Source organism: Squalius cephalus, assembly GCF_949319135.1.
Source record: "Squalius cephalus genome assembly, chromosome: 19".
Lineage (NCBI taxonomy): Eukaryota > Metazoa > Chordata > Actinopteri > Cypriniformes > Leuciscidae > Squalius > Squalius cephalus.
The window spans coordinates 32441882-32461355 of NC_137140.1; the positions used below are offsets into that span (position 1 = coordinate 32441882).

The 19474-nt window shown below is 36.9% G+C and overlaps 2 protein-coding genes across 2 annotated transcripts in view; one reads left to right on the forward strand and one right to left on the reverse strand.

Annotated features, from left to right (window-relative positions):
* ptprea (protein tyrosine phosphatase receptor type Ea) overlaps nucleotides 1-10986 on the reverse strand; it is a 74837-nt gene extending 63851 nt beyond the window's left edge. Inside the window, exon 1 of the mRNA XM_079852123.1 lies at nucleotides 10750-10986. The gene's annotated coding sequence lies outside the window, so the exon portion shown is untranslated. The remainder of the gene's footprint in view (nucleotides 1-10749) is intronic.
* Nucleotides 10987-14322: 3336 nt separating this feature from the next.
* clrn3 (clarin 3) lies at nucleotides 14323-16446 on the forward strand. Its single transcript, XM_079852130.1, has 3 exons — nucleotides 14323-14558; nucleotides 14901-15086; nucleotides 15242-16446. The coding sequence occupies exons 1-3, from the start codon at nucleotides 14327-14329 to the stop codon at nucleotides 15511-15513; spliced, it is 690 nt and encodes a 229-aa protein (XP_079708256.1). The 5' UTR covers nucleotides 14323-14326; the 3' UTR covers nucleotides 15514-16446.
* The last annotated feature ends 3028 nt before the right edge of the window (nucleotides 16447-19474 follow it).

Here is a 19474-nt window from a genome sequence, read left to right on the forward strand (position 1 = left end):
CAATCTCACAGGATAAACCAGAACTGAAAGAGGAAAAACATCCCCACAGAAAAATCACATGTCATTATCATACCAAGGGAGGGATCATGTTTACTGTGCAAATGTTTATATTTAGATGTTTAGAGATATCGGCTGAGCAACAGAAGAACGCTTAGAAATCTCACTAGCTACAGTTTCAGTGTTCAAAAGTTTAGATTTCAAAAGAAATCAATACTTGTATCCAGCAAGGATGCATTAAATAGATAAAAAGTGACAGTAATGATATTTATAAAGTTACAATAGATTTATGTTTCAAATAAATGCTGTTCTTTTGAAAAGTCTATTCTTCAAAGAATCCTAAAAATGTGTATCAAGGTTTCCACAAGAATATGAAGCAGCACAACTGCTTCAACATTGATAATAATCAGAAATGTTACTTGAGCAGCAAATCATCATATTAGAATGATTTCTGAAGGATCATGTGACACTGAAGACTGGAGTAATGATGCAGAAAATACAGCTTTGCATCACAGAAATAAATTACATTTTTAAAAATAGAATAAAAATAGAAAACAGTTATTATTAAACTATAATAATACTTTATATTTTATTTTTAAATCCAGCCTTGGTGAGCATAAGAAACTTCTTTCAAAAACGTTAAAATAATCTTACAGACCCCAAACGCCCCATCCAAGTCTACAGACAGACTGAACACATTATCATTATTATGATTATATTTTCCCCAAGGCACACACTGCAGGACGTACCGGTGAGGGATTGGCTTGTTTTAGCACTTAGTTTGCACATCACCGAGAGAAACATTTTTCATATCATACTAAAAAGAACTGAGCCTGAAGCCATTAGGATTTGTGCTTTGCTGCATTGCCCATTGTCTTCTTAGCAAACATGTGGTTAGCAGCATGCTATATTTTTCACACATACCTAACCCATTTTCTGATCTCATTTCGAGGTTCCCCTCAGAAAGGCCGACCACTGTGAGTATACATATATCTAGATGCGACTTTTGGAAATGGCCAAGGAGTTCTGGGTAATTTCTAGGATGTTCTTGGGCACTAGATATTGCTGGATCCCCCTATATGTCTAGAAAAATATTTTGACCATTTTATCGCCTGTCTGGCAAATAGATTAAGCTGAATAGACTCAAGAAGCTGCACAACCAATTGGGTATCACAAGCCTCATGACACATACAAGTCATTAACTACATCCAAAATAATTGCTTAACTATTCAGCAGAACCCAAACTGATTAACATAATGGTCTGATCACCATTTAACGGCACAATTCAGCAAACTGCAGTTTTACAAGTTAACGGCGAGTTGTTTTTCTGAAAGTGAAACCATTATGGTAATGATTAGCATAATAGAGGAGACAAACAGCACTTCAGGGAGGACACAGAGTTGCTAATATCAGACAACTATGTAAATGGATGAGTGTTTAAAGGCTGTAACAGTAAGCCAGAACACACACACAGCTTGACTTCATAGACAGACAGAGAAAGTAAGCTTATTGATCAGAGCATTACTCGTCTATTTTCATGAACAGTCAACACACAATGAATTGCAATACAATCTGCTGATAATATTACGATTTATGATACATGCTGCATATTAAGTCAACATCAAACTGCATGCACAACTTATTTTACTTTTTTCTATTTTCTAAGGAAAAGATTTTGAAGAATGTCAGTAACTAAACAGTTGCTGGTCCCCATTGACTTCAATAGTAGGAAAAAAAATACTATGGGAGTCAATGGGGACCAGCAACTGTTTGGTTACCAACATTCTTCAGAATATCGTCTTTTGTGTTCAGCAGAAGAAAAAAATTCATACAGGTTTGAAACAACTTGAGGGTGATTAATTAATTAATTTTGAAGTGAACTAATCCTTTAATTTGAGATTACATGGTAATTTTAAGTTAAATGTGTGAATTATCTTACTCAAATATAACTCAAAATGTATGAGAACATAATAAAAATTAGCCTGTTCTGCTTACCAAAACATAAAAATTTTGATGTAACTGATTACCTCAAATTGTTTGAGTTTTGCTGACTTATTCAGGTTTACAGTGTGCGTTTTGATTTGTACAGAACCGTACACAGTACAGCTGTGGTTGCCAGAATAACTGAAAAATAAAGTAAAAAACTTAAAAAAAAAAATATATATATATATATATATATATATTAAACGGCCCTTTTCTGCCGAATTAGCAAGGCCACGCTGGTACAAGGCAAGTTGTCAAAGGTGGCACAAGTAAACCGTTTGATGAACGCTTTCCAAGACAAACATTTCTTTTTTGGAATAACATGCACAGACCATACCACGCACACAAAGACCTGACACACTGATTTAGAAAGCAAACGGGGTCGATTTTTTATATATGTTGACTTCAAAAAGGAGTTAAATGTAAGATGCTTTTACTTGCCCTGAGGTCAGTGCAGAAGCATTTTGGCTCTTAGTGGTTTTGACAGGGCGAAACACTGAAAGAGTTGTCCTTTGAACTGTGAGTTATTAGAGTAGATATGAACACAGTCATTGTAATACATCACATTAAAACCCCCTCAGGGCAAGTATTAAGGATACATGTCTCATTCTCTCTACATCTGACTGAACACACATGCAGTCAGATGCAAAAGTCTTCAAGAAGACCTTGTTAAGTGTATCACTCAATGCTCTAGAACAAAACTTCTTTGTATCGCTCTGAAAGCTACAGCGCTTTAGAAGCTCAGAGCTTGTGTGATAATACGCTAAAAGCAGCGCTGGCGCGTCTAACCTCTGAGAGAGTCTTTTGACTCTGAGAGCCAAAAAACTTGCTCCATTATTTCAGACCCAGGAGGCTGGAATTAAACCGTTCAGGAGAGGCGCCTTTACTCCGAACAGCTTGTTGCCTGTGACTCTCCACCTTGACGTACATGACTAATCTACAAAAAGACAAAGAATGCTCTAATTTAAGCTGCTGCTTTCTTGCTGTGAAAAGCAGGGCCGTGACCAGCTCTAACATTAGAATCCAGCATGCATTAGTGTAGGCTAGATGTTAAAGTGCAATGAAATCACATCAAAGTATGGCATAGAAACATTCCACATGTGAATGTTTTATATTAAGACATCAAATCTTTATGTTTAGCACCACAGAGCGGATTAATCCAGAATTTACTGACAGCAGCAAGTCAAAGAAGCTCTGGTGGATTTAAAAGAGATGTAAATGTACATACACACACACACACACACACATACATACACCAGTATATAGAAACAAATGAGCATATTAGAATGATTTTCTGAAGGATCATGAGTAATGATCCTGAAAATTCAGCTTTAATCACAGGAATAAATTATATTTTAGAATATATTTCAATAGAAAAATGTTCTTTAAAATTGTAATAATATTAAACTATTTTATTGTTTTTACTGTATTTTTGATCAAATAAATGCAGCCTTCTTTCAAAAACAGTAATAAATCTTAATTATTCCAAACTTTTGATCAGTGCTAGTGTAAGACTACCTTTATTCTTGGGAAAAAAAGCATGGGAAAAGAGCAATTTGGACGCATTTCAAAACATCTCTATTTTTGTACCAAAGTCATACAGGTTTAGAACGACATATAGTTCATTGGTGAACTATGGACCTTATTCACAACAGCACCATCTTTAACTTTTAACAGGAATGAAAGCGAGGCTGTGAGGGACAGACGCATCTCTTTAGTGGATTGTACTGTTATTTAATGTTTTGAATTTCTCTGCTGACGAAACATATATTTCCGGATATTTCCGTAGACAAAAACCTCCAGACAACATTAGCTGTGGAAAAATATAAGGGTATTAGGAGCTTTTTATAACTTTTTACAGCAGATGCCATTGAAAACACAGCAAGTCTATCCCTAACAGACTCGCTTTCATACCTGTCAAAGCGCTGCTCTGAATAAGGTTTATTCCTCTAAAATGTTGTTTACACATCTTGATTGCAGTGTCACCAGATTGTGTTGTTGCTCTAGAATCTCATGCATGAATCTTCATACACACTAGAACACAGACGGGCTGTGTGTGAGCATATGGGCTGGTGTGAACTGTGGGGGTGAGCACCAAAACAACAGTCTCTCTGGGAGGGGAGTGTAACATTTGCTTTCAGTTCTCAGGATATAAAAACATAACCAGAGAGAAGATGTCATAGTGCACTCCACCCTGCATGAACACACACACACGGTCCCTCATCCAAATACTACTCTCAGAGGAACTGGGGCAAATATGTACAGCCAGACACACACACACACAAATGAAGCAGAAGCTTCTTCAAAGCCATGAGATCATCCTGCGATCACATTTCAAAGGTGAACTAGCCTGCAGCTCTGTCTCTCTTTGGCTTCAGAGAGAGGTCATCATCCTCACAGCGAGACTCTGTCTACTCACAAACAGACGTAACATGTCTCAGGCCTGAGATACTGTTTCCTGCTGGGACTCATCAAGATATCAAACCTGGGGACGCTACCGTACATCCCACGCAATGCTAGAGATGTGTCCGCCAGATTTTGCTATATCATTTAAACTGAAGTTTGTTTGGGTCGATAAGATATTTTTGTGTAGAAAATGAATACTTTCATTCAGCAAGGATGCATTGATCAAGAGACATTGGCTTTGTCTGACTTGTTGCCTCGCTGCCCTAATTTCAGACAGACTTCTGAGGCAGTGAAACGGTTTAATGATCTTCAACAAAATTAGAGCTTTGGGTCAATTTTCAGGTTGTGCTTAATAGGTTAGATCACCCAAAAATGAAAACTCTGTCATCATTTACCCACCCTTATGTGGTTCCAAAATCTTCGGAAGACAAATTAAGATATTTTTAATGAAATCTGAGAGATTTATGTCCCTCCATTGACAGCTCCGCAACTACCAATTTAACGTTTAAAAAAAGTTCATAAAAGTCCAAATTTTATGAAGTTACACGATCGCTTTATATGATGAACAGATTGAATTTAGGCTTTTATTCACATATAGAATAATGCATCTATGCATGCATCAGTTAATGCTAAACGGAAGATCAAGCATGTTCGCTTGATGTGCGAGAACCAATGAGGTTTGCTCTCGTGTTAAGCACCACAATTGAGCTTCCAAGAGAACCAATGAGGTTTAGTCTCGTGTGTCAAGTATGTACGCTTGAGCTTCTGTTTATGTTCGCTGTTAATTAAACCCTCAATTCAATCTGTTCATCATATAAAGCAATCGTGTCAAAATTTGGACTAAACCGCTCAATTCATTAGTTTGACAATCTCTTTCTGAACTTATTGAAGCGTTAAAGTGGAAGTTGCGTAGACTGCGAATGGAGGGACAGAAAGCTCTCAGAATTCATTAAAAATATCTTAATTTGTGTTCCGAAGATAAACAGGTTTGGAACGACATGAGGGCGAGTCATTTTTGGGTGAACTGTCCCTTTAACTGTTAAAAGCCCTACAATCAACTCAAGCCTTTTTGTTGGGGTGCACAAAGAAATTGAGTAGTAAAAGGGTGAAAATATGTGCCGGGAAATGCATATTGCCCCTCATATTTCTGGGCAGCTGGTAATGATATGACATCATTGGCTCTTCCCCTGACAGCTCAAATTCAATCCAGATCTGCTTCCCGTCCATTCAGCTCTCCACCAGACACAACCCAAGAGAATCACACGTCTCTTCCTGTTCAACTCTGAAACAATGCCATAAGAGAGAACTGAGATCTTTTTAACATCTCACTTGTTTCTCCTAGACATCAATGAGTGTGCATGGAGAGTAAGTGGAGACTTCTGCTTGAGAAAAAAGACTCCTTGTTTACATGTGCACCAATAATATGATTTTTTGCAATAATCAGAGTAAGGACTTAATCGCAATAAGATGTTTCTACGGCACAAGGACTTCACTCCCATTTACATGCAATTTTCATTATTCTGATTATTTGCTAAGAATTGTGGTTATTTTTACCCAATGCATAGCACAGATTATGAACTCACACACAGTAGGTGTTACTGGCCACTGTTTTAATCCATATCCGTTACAAGCAAAACACATTTCCGTCTCTGGATGAAGATAAAGAGCAGAGACTGTGCAGTGAGTTGTGTTGACAGAGTTCAACGATTCGGACTGGAGGGAAAACTTCAGAATAATGTCACTGAGTTCACTCATGAAGTTGTGTGAACAACACACAGCATCCGTGGCGTGTATATCCGAGCACATGTGCACTTTGGTCAGAGCGGTAATGATGCGATTAAGGTGTTTACATGCCTGTTTATTGTGAGTAATCTCACAGTTTAAGGCAATTATGGTTACTACGATTATGAGCTTAAGCGCATTAGTTTGATCGAAGTATTGTGTATACATGAGGTAAAGTTTAAATCGCAATATTGCTAAAATCCCATTATAATCGCATTATGAGTGTGCATGTAAACGTACTCATTCACATCTATTTCCTACAGAGAATCAGAAGATATTAAGGATGTCTCAAACTCCAAATATCAGTCTGCAATCAAAAGTCAGAATATCAATATGAACTCAAACATTTGTCATCAAATTCTTCCAAGACCAAATGATCTGAGCTACCCAAATTCATTTTATATCTCTTTATATCTACTTAATTTATGTCAACAGTTGTCTTATTTGCATATGATTTTAATTAAAATAACTTCTTGTGAGTAATTTAAGGAGAAACATTTGAGACAAAGCTGAAACCTGAATGAATAACTGAATAACAAAACTGAAAGTCCACGAATGAACCATAAACAAACCTTTGTTAAGTCAGCTGAGAAAGTAATGAAAAAGCAACCTCTGAGTAATAAGCTTGTCCTCTGGGACGTCCCACATGCATTCACAGCCAAACTCTCAAAGACTTCAGACAGACAGGTTGCAGCCTCCCGTCATAACAGTTCAAAGACAAACCAGTCCACATAGATTTACATAGTAACCCACTAACCGCTTAAATCACTGCTGATTCCACACCTCAAATATTCCAAGAATTTGATTCTGGATTCCAAGGATCTTAGGAGGCGTGCGTTTATCCGCTTGCGAGTCGGGACAGGCTCATAGCGCAGGCCTCGGAGTGAGGGAAGTGTGCAACACAAGCGAGCAGCAGGTAGACCCGTGAGGTCGTGTTTGCACAGCTGAGTAACAGGAATCTCGTACTCAAGCACGTGTTGAACGCAACCCAGGGGCCGTTCAGCAGATGCTACCACACCCTGTCAAACACACACTCCTCCATAAACCCATTACAACCACTTCCTGAAGCTCTTTCTAGTGTGCAGGAGTGGATGGGCAGCCACCACGTGTGTCTATCAGAAGAGGTTGATTGAGTGTCTTCGTACTTCAACTTTCACTGTGAATTCACAGTAAATTACTAGCTAGCTGTCGTATCACTATTGTTCATTGTTTTTTTTAGTTAGGGTTAGGGATTTAAACAAACCATTGACGCTAAGGATTAAACTTTGACACGATTCCTGCACCATTTGAGCTTCAGACATTAATAATACCTCAAATTATTTACTTTTACATAGACTTATAGAAGGAGGGCTATATCTAGAGATCAGAATGTCATAGACTTGGTTGTGGGCGTTTTTTTAATTAAACACTCAAAACGCCCAATAGTAACCACCTAGCAACGCCTTAGCAACCAGACAAACACTCTAGCAACCACTCAGAGTACCCAAACCATGACCTAAAAACCATCTTGAACACCGTAGTAACTAAGAAAACTTAAAATTAGTGCTGTCAAATCGATTAATCGCATCTAACATAAAAGTTTCTGTTATATAATACATGTGTGTGTGTGTGCGCACACATATGCATGCATATACTGTATGTATATATATATATATATATATATATATATATATATATATATATATATATATATATATATATATATATATATATATATATATATATATATATATATATATGCGCACACATATATAAACATTTATATATACACAAACTTTTGTGTTAGTTTGACAGCACTACTAACTACTAAAAATATACAAATAAAAGCTCATTCAAAATCTTGGTCAAATTGTGTAATTTGTTCCAAACTTATATAAAATAAAGTATTTTAATAAGTCTTCATGACTTAACAGTAAAACTTAAGAGTAAAACTTAAAAGTACTGTAGTGTTTTACAGTAACAAAATGCTTGTAAAATCATGTCAGTGCTTCAAGGAACTACAGAGATCGAAATGGACATTTGTATAATTTTACAGAAATAAAGCCAAATGACAGGACCATACAAGAGACAGAGAACGAGGAAGAAAGAGAGAGTACGAAAAGGTTCTGAGTTTGCCTCACAGGATGTTGCCTGTCTGCCTTTCTTCACTTTCCTGCGTTTGAACATACGAGAATAGCCAAGCGTTCCAGTAAATGAATACATGCCCAAACAATGTGCTGGATCTTCCGTGAGCTCGTCCTGTGCGTCAGGACACAAACACAGAGCACGCAGGGCCAACAAAGCACTTTATGTCGGAGATGCTCTCATTAATGTAATTAAATACTTTGTACACTAAGGATTTTAAAGAGAAAAACAGACACAGCTGATCAGTGCATTGCCATAAATCCTGCTGGAGAACGTGATTCCCGTTTACTTCACTTAGACAGCTTAATTCTCTCAATTACAAAAGCAAACAAACTTCAATCCTGCTAATGAGCCTTTATTTCTGTTCTTCCTTATCGTTTTGCTCTGCACACTTTACACAAAGCAGCAGGCCTTTCTTCTGACCCTGACAGATCTAATGAGCGCCCAACAAATAATCCATTTCGCCCACTAAAAGGCAACGGCTTTGGACCAATTAGCTCCCACTGTTACCCACAAGCAAAAAAAAAAAAAAAAAAAAAAACTGCTTAAAAGAGAATATTAAACGCAATAACACCAATGAGGACGCACAACACAGCAGGACGTAAGCACGGATGCTCCGTAACCCCATACACAGACAAAATGTTTTAAACTATGAAGCAAAAATAGATTCTGGGATTTGATTTCTCTTACAGAAAGAAGGAAACCGCTGGTACAGTGCATCTTTTTATATTTTAGGTTAAAAGAAGTAAAAAAAAAAAAAAAACGTACAAAAGCTGTCACTGGGACAGTACCCATAATATGTAGGCTACACTTTTGGAACTAATATGTACACTTTTGGTACCAATATGTACCTTTGAGGGACTAATATGCACTTTAGGTACAAAGGTGTTGAAAAGGTACCGCCACAGTGACAGCTTTTTGTACCTTTTTTTCTGAGAGTATACGAACATCATCTGAAGCATGCAGTAGATGACCACTGAAAATAATTCTGATTCAGTTTGTAAAGCAAGCAAAAATGCCTTCAATCTATTGTACTTTTGCCCCTTAGACACCTGTAAGTGACTTCCAGATACTGTCAATAGAGTTTGAATTGTATTTAACCCAGAATAATACTTTAAACAACTGGAAGACATAAACAGATCCGAACTACTTCAGGAGGAATCAAGCATCTGTTAAGACTTTCTATTTTGTACTTGAGGAATAAATCTATCCACAAAAATGGCCCATGTTGACAGAAAGTCCCTTGATTTGAGTTTATCATCAGCGATTGTTATTTTGCTCATGCGTGTGAGTAGGTTTGATTTGTACTAAATTAAACTGATCTGATATTCTGTTTTATATTATATTAGCCATTCTTTGCGCCGCAACATGCCAGGAACACAATATAAATTTGGTTAAAACCAGAATTAAAGCATGCATTCATGTATGACTAACATGGTTGCAGTTACCAGACTGAATATTGATTTAAGTGATTCATTAAAAGAGCAGGCAATATGTCTGTGAACATACTTTTACACAAGTTTAGTTCTTGTTCAGATGAAGTGAAGATGTCATTGTTTAAAGCATACTGTACACCACTTTATACTGCGCATCTGTGGTCAAATTATAGAACAGAGAGTTCACATAGGCTTCAAATAGCTTTTAAGATGCAATGAGAATTCTGTTAGGGAGACCTAGATGACAAATTGCAAGTTAAATGTTTGTGAGAGCAAGAGTTAACACTTTTCAAGCTGTGTTACTAAATCTTACACATAAATGTATCTGCTGGCTAAATATTTCTAGAAATTAGATTATTGTGGGCTTATGAAATATAAGGGTCAGTACTACGTTATCAGCCCAAATTGTGGAGACACTGGTATTATTATATTTTTGCAACATTGATTTTTTTTTTTTTTTTTTTTTTTTTTTTTTGCTTCCTTTTTTAAATTTGGACCTTGAGTCTGCAATAAAGTCTGATGATGATAATCTAGTTCTACTTCTGTCTCTGGTTGTGCCTTTACTGTAAAAGACACCTACGCTCCTGCATGACATTCCTCTCCTTCGCGTGCTCACTTAGCAGATCTGCAGGGGTGGAAGTGAATAGTGAGTCCCAAAGAGCCTTTCCCAAAACTCCAGTCTCATTCCTTGCCTACAGCTTGTTCCACTAACCCACATTATGAAGAAACCTACAGATCACTCGGGTTCCCAACACAACCAATGCGCTCCATCATAACCTGAGATCCTCTGTTGATCATGAGCAGCATGGACCATGCATGAATAAAGATGAACAGCAAAGCACGTTAGAGAAAACAAACCAATCTCAAGTGCTGGCTTCATGCGAGTATTTATGGGTGTATCAAACGCACCGGAGCGCACAGTTCCTTTACGCGCACCAGCGTAGCCTACTGAAAAACAACATTCCTACACATGTACCAAATTTAACACTGCCGTTAGATTCAGATTAAATACGCTTCTTACCGTAAAGTCCAACACGAAGGCAGTTTCTTCAAGCGCACGGATGATTATGATCCGGGAATGGGGAGCGCAGGACGCGCCGGGCGGCTGGGTGAAAGCTGACCGCTGCTGCTGGAGGAAAGAAACAGGAGGATTTGTGTTGATCTGCAGATTTACTCCTCTGTCAGGGGTTCACCCGCTTCTCAGGAGTTCTCCGTGTGCTCAGAGCCGCCTAGCGACCATTTCTGAAATGCGTGAGTCTAAAAGCACAGCCTCAGCCTGACAATCAAATGCTGGTGTTGCCTGTGGCATATATGATTTCTTCCTCTAGGGGGCGCGCAGTGGCTCAAAATGCTGAATTCCTCCATTGAACTCAGTAACGTTCTGTTTTTGTTTGTTTGATTGTTATTTTAACGGGGGGGATATATACACATTAAAAAGTGTAATCTAGCTTCTGGAATCTAATAGACTTTATTTAGAGCAGCGCCATGACAGGTATGAAAGCGGAGCTGTGAGGGATAGACTTAGGCTGCATCCAAAATCGCATACTTCCCTACTATATAGTAGGCGAAAAACAGAAGGCCTAATATTAGTAAGTAATATTTATTTAAAATAAGTACCTACTCAAGACAGTATACAATTTCAGATGCAGTCTTACTAAAGCTCCTAGATCACTTACAATTTTTCACAGCTCATACTTTCTGGGTTTTTTGTCTACTGAAATTTCTTGGGAAGATATTTGTTGTGTTTCGTCATTAGAATAAAAAAAAACCACATTAATTAGCAGTGCAACCCACTGAAGAGATGTATCACAGCATCGCTTTCATTCCCGCCAAAAATCAAAGATGGCGCTGATGTGAATAAGGTCTCTAACTTTAGTTCGGGTTCTAGTTCAATAAAACTCTTTATGTGCAAGCAAACAAATTATTATTCATATATTATTTAATTTAGTTCCACATTTAACTCTGTTTCCTCTTTAGTTATGTCTCTAGTTCAAGATCAAGGTTTGATTCGATCTTCAGCCTCTAGCTTTGGTTCAGATTAGCTCTGGCATCTCTAACATCTGGCGTTAATGTGAAGTTGAGCTCGTTTGTTTCTTGTTGGGTCGTTGTGTTCTGTTATTTCAAATGATTTGTGTATGATAGACAAATGGGAAAACTTATTCAAAAATCACAATCGTCTGTGATTGGTCTATCCTGTTCCGCACAAAGAAAAAGAACAGAACTTCCAACAGAGTTCAGGCGTTCCTTCAGCAGTTTGGACAGTAATTGATACTTTAATTATTAGGAAGACCGGGGACAGTTGCAACACTTTTTGCATTTCTCTCAGTTACTCAGAGACTATTTGAGCTAGACCAACCAAATTTGTATATATTAAACTTGCATCTGTCTGCTAATTACCCATACCATTTAAAGATGATTATATATGACATATCGTTCACAGTATTTATTTGAATGGAAGAAGCCAGATGTTGCAACTGACCCCGACCCAGGGACGGTTGCAACATGTTAAAAATACCTTAAATCTCATTAATTAACCTAAGCTTTTTGTCTCAATGAGCATAGAATTCTGAAAATATTAACTGTTTTAGGCCTACTATAATATTGTATTATTTATTTCAATATTACTGTAGCCTATAATTTATTTATTTAGTCATATTTATCAAATAACAGTTATTGAGTTTTGTTTGTTAACATAGGCCTACATAGATTCAGTGTGCAGGCGTTACAGATGATATTTAATTTCTCCATATTTCAGTGTCAGACAGGAAGAATTGAACAATTTGAAATGCAACAAACTTTTATTAAACATGCAATTTATAACTTGTTGCAACCGTCCACAAACCATCAGCCATGACAGAACATCATGTGCCGGCTAGACACACTGACTTTGACACATGCTAACCATGTCACTTAGAAGTCAACAAAACAATAATTCAAACTAACTAAGTTTTGATTAATTCATACAAAATGTCAGGACAGTATGACAAAAATATATCTCATGAAAAAATGTACTTTCATACCTCTAAAACAAGTTTTGTTCAATAAATGCAGCAGCAGATGTTGAATATGTCTACTGTCTTCTTGGTGTGGGGGGAGGGGGGGTCTAACTGTGCATGTTCAGTATGAGTGTCATCACTCTAGCTTGTTTTTGATTGGAGAAAAATGACATGTTGCAACTGTACCCGGTATCCCCACACTAAAAAAAAAAAAACTACACAGCATAGCAGAACTAGCAGAAATAGTAATTATTATTTTAATCTATCAACATCCGATAAACCCCGCCCGATGTGTGCACCTTTTATTTCATGCCGCCTACCATTCTACAGTATTATTTTGTTTATATTAGTTTTACAGCATCTGTTTAGCAAAGCAGTTATAAAGAGCATATTTTAAGTGTAATAAATGTAATTAAATCATCATTATCAGCACCAAAAAAAAAAAAAAAAAAAAAAAAAACTGAACAAAGGACAGTAAAATAAAAATAAAAAAAGCAATTTATTTAAAACAAATAAGTAGAATATTTAATTAAAATGATTAAAACTATAAATATGCCTAATGGTTAATCTAATATATGCATAATTTTAATCAATGCTGTTTTCTCAGATTAACTGAAAGATATGCGCCATCTGCTGGTTAAAAATTATTTTCTATACTTTTATTTTATTTCATTGTTCTGGTATAATATATCTGTATTCCACACATTTTCTGATCCTACTATCTCTGCTTGCATGTGTGTGCGTGTTTTATATGTGGGTGTGTTTTAATATCCATGGTGATATGGTATCACAGGAGAACGGACTTTGGACAAGGCATCACAGTAAATCTAAATATAGAATTCAGGAAATACAGACATTTATATAATATAAACATGTTTTCTTACCTGATGAGGATGTGTAGTGTTTAATATCATATCTCTTCCTTTTCTTTTACTGTTTTTATTTTCACCACTACAGATCTAACAGCCAACAAAATCATCTTTAAATAAAGTATGAAACATTATTTAAAAACAATGAGAATGTTGATCTCTCTATGTATGAATATCACTACTGTCATATTAACTATTACTGTAGGGATCATAAATGTTACACTTCAGACCATCCCAGTGCCCTGTGATCAATTATAAGGGTCCTAAACGATGCCAGTTACACCACAGCAGTAAAGCAGGACTTCTGTACTGTCAGAGAATGATTTCTAGATCGTTTCTTTCTGATCAAACCCACGTCACTCTCTTTATGATGTTGTGAACTGCAATATAAATGCCATGACAACACGAGCAGCAGTCCGTGACTGTACAGACGATTACTTTATGACTTTATTGCCCTCCTTGTGATGAGCTTCATTATGAGCTTAACTGTGATCAGCTCTCCCCACCTCAGTCCAAACCTTTGCCATTACAAGGAAACACCTGGCTACTGGTTTCAGATCTGTGAAGCAAAGTGCAACCTATACAGCACAATTTATTACCCACCAACACCTCACCTCATCCCAAGTTCTCCCATTTTCCAGCCACAAGCGTCAGGAAGCGTCAGGAATCAAAAGGGTCTGCTTGACAAGCAAATTCTCAGCTAAGGACCTAGAAAAAAAGGACCACAGTTACAATGCCGTCCACGGAGAAACTACTGCATTTCTTGTCAAGTTCTTTAATATGTGCAGCTGGAGTGGGTTTGCTGGGTTATGGGATGTCGGCAGAATGGGCCTCAGCCAAAATGGCCTGCGGACCGAACAACAGTGAATTCAATGGATCCTCCAGTCTCAGAATCGGCCTTTTCAGCGGCACAGAAGACAAAATCGACTGCCCCAGGATTTCCAAACTTGGAGAAGAAGTGCAAGGTGAGCATCAAATAAGCATGCTAGATTATGCTATTTTGACATTTTCAAGTGTAAACTTATACCATATAAGATAGAAGCAATAGACAAATTAAGTTTATCTAAATTATGATAGATTGATATATGTATATGATACCAGTAAATACAATGAAAAAGCTTGCAGATTCAAAATGATGGACTAAGATGACCTTTGGAATTTTCAGGAATTAGAACTGCAATTCCATATAAATCACAATAGAATTTTATACTTACTGGAGTTTGTCAAAGGTTATGTCTTTTGATTTAAAATCAATGTTTTGTGCATTCTTATTTTCCAATAGAATAGTCTTTCTGTCTTTCTCTTAGTGTTTAATCGTCTGGGGAAAATAGCAGGAGCTCCGGTTATCCTGCACGCTCTGGTTGTCATCCTGTTGGCTCTGGCTCTTGCGGGGTCTGTGGGCAGTATTCTGGTCTCACTCTATAACAGCTTCAGCAACCCATATCAGACCTACATGGGACCAATAGGGGTATACACGTGCAGTGGACTTAGTGGTGAGAAAACATATGTCACAAACCAAAAAATGTGCTTGCATCTGATCAGAAATAGTGCAGAATCAACTCTTCAATTGACGTTACAGCACTTTTAAAATGTTTAGATAATACTAAAAGTGGTTTCAAGACCTTTATGTGTCTTATCTCTTGTCTAGTGTGTGTGGCCAGCTTGGCGCTGATTCTGTATGTGGCGAACGCCTACATTGGCCAGATGTTCGAGACGCTGGTGAAAGCCGATACACCCACTGCGGTGTTGAAAGATATAAATATTAACCTAAAGGTGGGGTTTTTCCTTCTGATACCGTACATCTGCTTCAATATGGTCATCATCCTCGTGGTGTATCTGTACGTCCACACCGCGTACACACGCCGCAAAGAGCAGGAGAAACCCACGGAGGATGCGCCCAAAGAGATCATGATGTACTAAAGCCGAAACACAGAAAAAACACAAAAATCTGTTTAAAGGCCCATTCACACCAACGACAATTACTATAACGCTAACAATAAAGATGAGGTTTTAAAAATCATCCTAAAAGCAGAGTCCACCACACCACTACTATAACGATAACGGAACAATCAAACGCGATTTTTATTCCAGCCGATGAACGATAAAAACAAGCTTGAGCATTTAAAGCGGCAGACGACAAACCCGCTGTATTAAACAGAATGTAGTTGTCGTTATAGTTATCATTCTTGGTGTGAACGGGTCTTAACGGGAGATGATTTTCAGACCTGAGCTGAATTGAGCCCATTATTTTGGAACTGCCACATTAACTGTGATGTGAATTGCAGAACTGAACTTATCTTTAAACTTATGGTTTGCCATGACTAAAACTGTTTTAGTTATAGGCTCTACATACAAAGTGTTTGTACTCTTAAATCACACTAAACATGTCATTGCATTAGATAACAGCATCTCATAGGAATATGCTTTTTGATTTCATGTTTTATCTGATGCATGTTTGACTTAAGTGTTCAGATATTTTTATAGGCCACTGCATATATTTTATTACACTTATGTGTAAGAACATTGCCATCAAAAAACTTTTATAAATGTCATTTACTTGTCTAGCTTTTCTACTAAGAACCTAAAATACCTTTGCATGATGTTGGCTAAGAAAACAGTTCAAATTTACTTCTATCAGTTCCTTTAGACTTTAAGCAATTTGTCTTTCATATTTTATAGATGTGAATATATTTAGCGCTTATTTATCTGCTTATGCATCAGATATACTGTTGGACTTATTGGCTTTAAACTGTCAATATTACAGTTCTGTTGTATCATACTTTCATCAAATATTCTGTAAATATTACCATATTTTAATAATGCCATATTACAATAATAAATCTTTTTAGAGTGATGAGGATATTGTGCTCAGTTTTAAACACATAGGCCTGGTTCCACAGACTGGGCTTAGTTTAAGCCAGGATTAACATTTTCAATTAGGGCATTTAAGTAGCTTTTATAAACATGCCTTAGAGAAAAACATTAGTGATGTGCATCTTGAGATAAAACAATGACACTGGCATATTTTAACATGTGTCAGTGCAAGTTACTTTATATTTAACACAACTCAAACATGCGCTTTAGCCTGAGACTAGGCTTAAGGCTTGTCTGTGAAACCGGGGATAGTGTGTACTTTACTAATCAGAGACACAGTAATGCAACAGAAAAAAAAAAAAAAAAAAAAATCATTGCACTCAGATTCATTATGTCTTATAAAAAGTCAATAGCATTGAAAAACGGACTCATAAATCTAATGGTTTAGATTATGATATGAGATTATATCCATTTACAGGAATGTCAGGTCATTGTGAGTCCCTGTATGATGTAATTTTCCATAATCACTGCATGAACCTTTGGCCCTTGGACTATGCTTTATGCGACACGATGCAGGGGTGTGAGCTGGGTTCCAGCCAGCAGGGGGCAGCAGGAGTGTGTGTTGTTTATCCGGTCACCAAGAAAGACATGTTCCTGGATCTACATTCCTGTCTGAAAATGTAGTCCTAACCCTACCCATAACTTATCTCTAAAATCACAGGGAAATGACAGGTGAATAACACTAATGTAAAAGCCTTGTTGTAAGCCTAAACTTGACAGAAACTGTAAACTTGTCCCGCAAAGATGTTGATCCAGGAACATACTTGTTGAAATCCCATTCACTGTTGATCCTGCTGCTCTCTGCTGCCACCCTGCAAGGTGCAAACTCATGATTCCAGATCTCAGACAAACAATATGCTATTGTACTCGAGTAGGTTGGCTATTATATTACACAATATTAACACTATAAAAATATTCTGCTAACATTCCCATTAAGTTTATTTCTGAATGTTCTCTGAATGTTAAAAACGTCCAGTTTTAAAAATATTTTGAAAACATTTTTTCTTAGTTATGGGAACGTTCATTTAACATTCCCCATTTGATTCCCACATTATGGGAATGTAACTTTTGAATGTTTTCAGAACAAAAAATGTTAGACGAAGTTACAACTAAATTATTTCAGGAGAAAAAAAAAACACTAAATTACGTTTTTGTGCTCAAGTTTTGAGAACATTGTTAAAAACTTTAACATTCGATTAATGTTACTGAAAGAACGTTGGTTCATAACTTTGAGAGAATCTTGCCAGAACATTATAGCTAAAGTTCTGAGAACATTCATTGTTAGACAACGAGATTCAAGGCTATACTACAGTGTTCACTGTCCCTCAGTGTAAGAATGAACTTCCAGCCTTTCGTCCAACAGGGGAATCCAATGCAATTTTCAAAGAACAGTTGAAAACTTCAGTTCTGGGGATTTTAACCATCTAGCCAACCATATTGCACTTATTATTTTTGAATAAAATCATCAAAGAGTCCAATATTCTGCACTTACACTTCAGTAATGCTCAGCTGAAATTTGGTATGATACTTGCATTACTCTATCCTGTGAATGAATCGCTTCTGCTGAATGAATGATGTAAATACAGTATGAGCGTAGACAGTAAAATCATTCTTCCATGTGATGTGCGGCTATATTGACAGTGAGATATGTAAAGTGCTTTTCAGGGAATTTGGCTAAATCTCTTCTTCCAAATCATTAGAAATTTGAGCTGACGTGACAGTCAAACTCAACCTCGCTCTGAACTCAACCTGATTCAACACGTATTCACCTGGTCCACGAATAAACGGTCTGAACTAAAGCTTGAAGATATCAGCTGTCATTAACAATGCTATTTATGTATTTTTTATGGTGTTTTAATTGCTAAAAAAGCCATGTCATGAAGATTATCCTAAATTACTTTATTAATTTTTACTAATTGAGTACTGGACTTGCTTAGATATAAATGTGATGGATTGCAATAAATTCATATGCTAAAATTCTCCACTTGGTGTAAAGACTGTAGAGATGTTTTATTGCCAATTTGTTTTATTATATTTTTATACAAAATGCTTTCCCTGTGGTCAAACCTCAAATAGAAACATTATATGTGCCTATACATTATATTATATAATATATAAATTGCATTATTATATTATATACGCAGTTCTGATATGTCCATGCCTACTTTGTATTAAAAGAAAAAGGTTTAAGCTTCAATAATGTCTGTCTATAGGGTTTTCATTAAGTCAGAGGCAAATAAGAGGTCCTTATTAAAGAACTGAAGGGAAAATAATAGGTTTCAAAATGATGAAACTATCAAAATTACTATTATTATTTTATGCTTATTATTATTGTATTGATATTGTATCTCAGTAAATTAGAAGCTCGGTAACGTTTCAAAATGTCCTCTTGTTTATTGTTTCTGGCATTTAGTCTTGAAATGTTGCTTTTCGATATATCAAAGTAAATGGAATTAAATAGAATTAAAATGATATTGATCACAAACCGGGTGTCATTTTACCCTCTTTGTGGGGATTATGTGGACGTTCACGCGTGACGTTTCTCAAATGCTTGACTTCAATGGGAATCTCTCAGAGGCGTTTGGTATGCAAACACACAGTGAATTACATCAGGAATGGAGGATAATCTCTTCTCCTTTATTCTATACCTTTCTCTGTCTCTCTGTCTCTCTCTCTCTCTCTCTCTCTCTGTGTGTGTTGTGTGTCTCTGTCAGCGGACAGACTCCTGAGCCCGGGTCACTCAGAGGGTGTGAAGGGATTAAGGAAAGACCCTCTGTGCTGAAACACAATTCTCCAAAAACCTGTATCACAGAGGTGACACACACACACACACACACACACACACACACACACACACACACACACACACCTACCTGTACCTGCAGGGGATACACACACACACCTGTGCCTGCAGGGGATACACAGACACACAAACAAGCACACACACACACACACACACACACACACACGCCTGAACATACACACATTCACATGTTAGGTTTCAGTA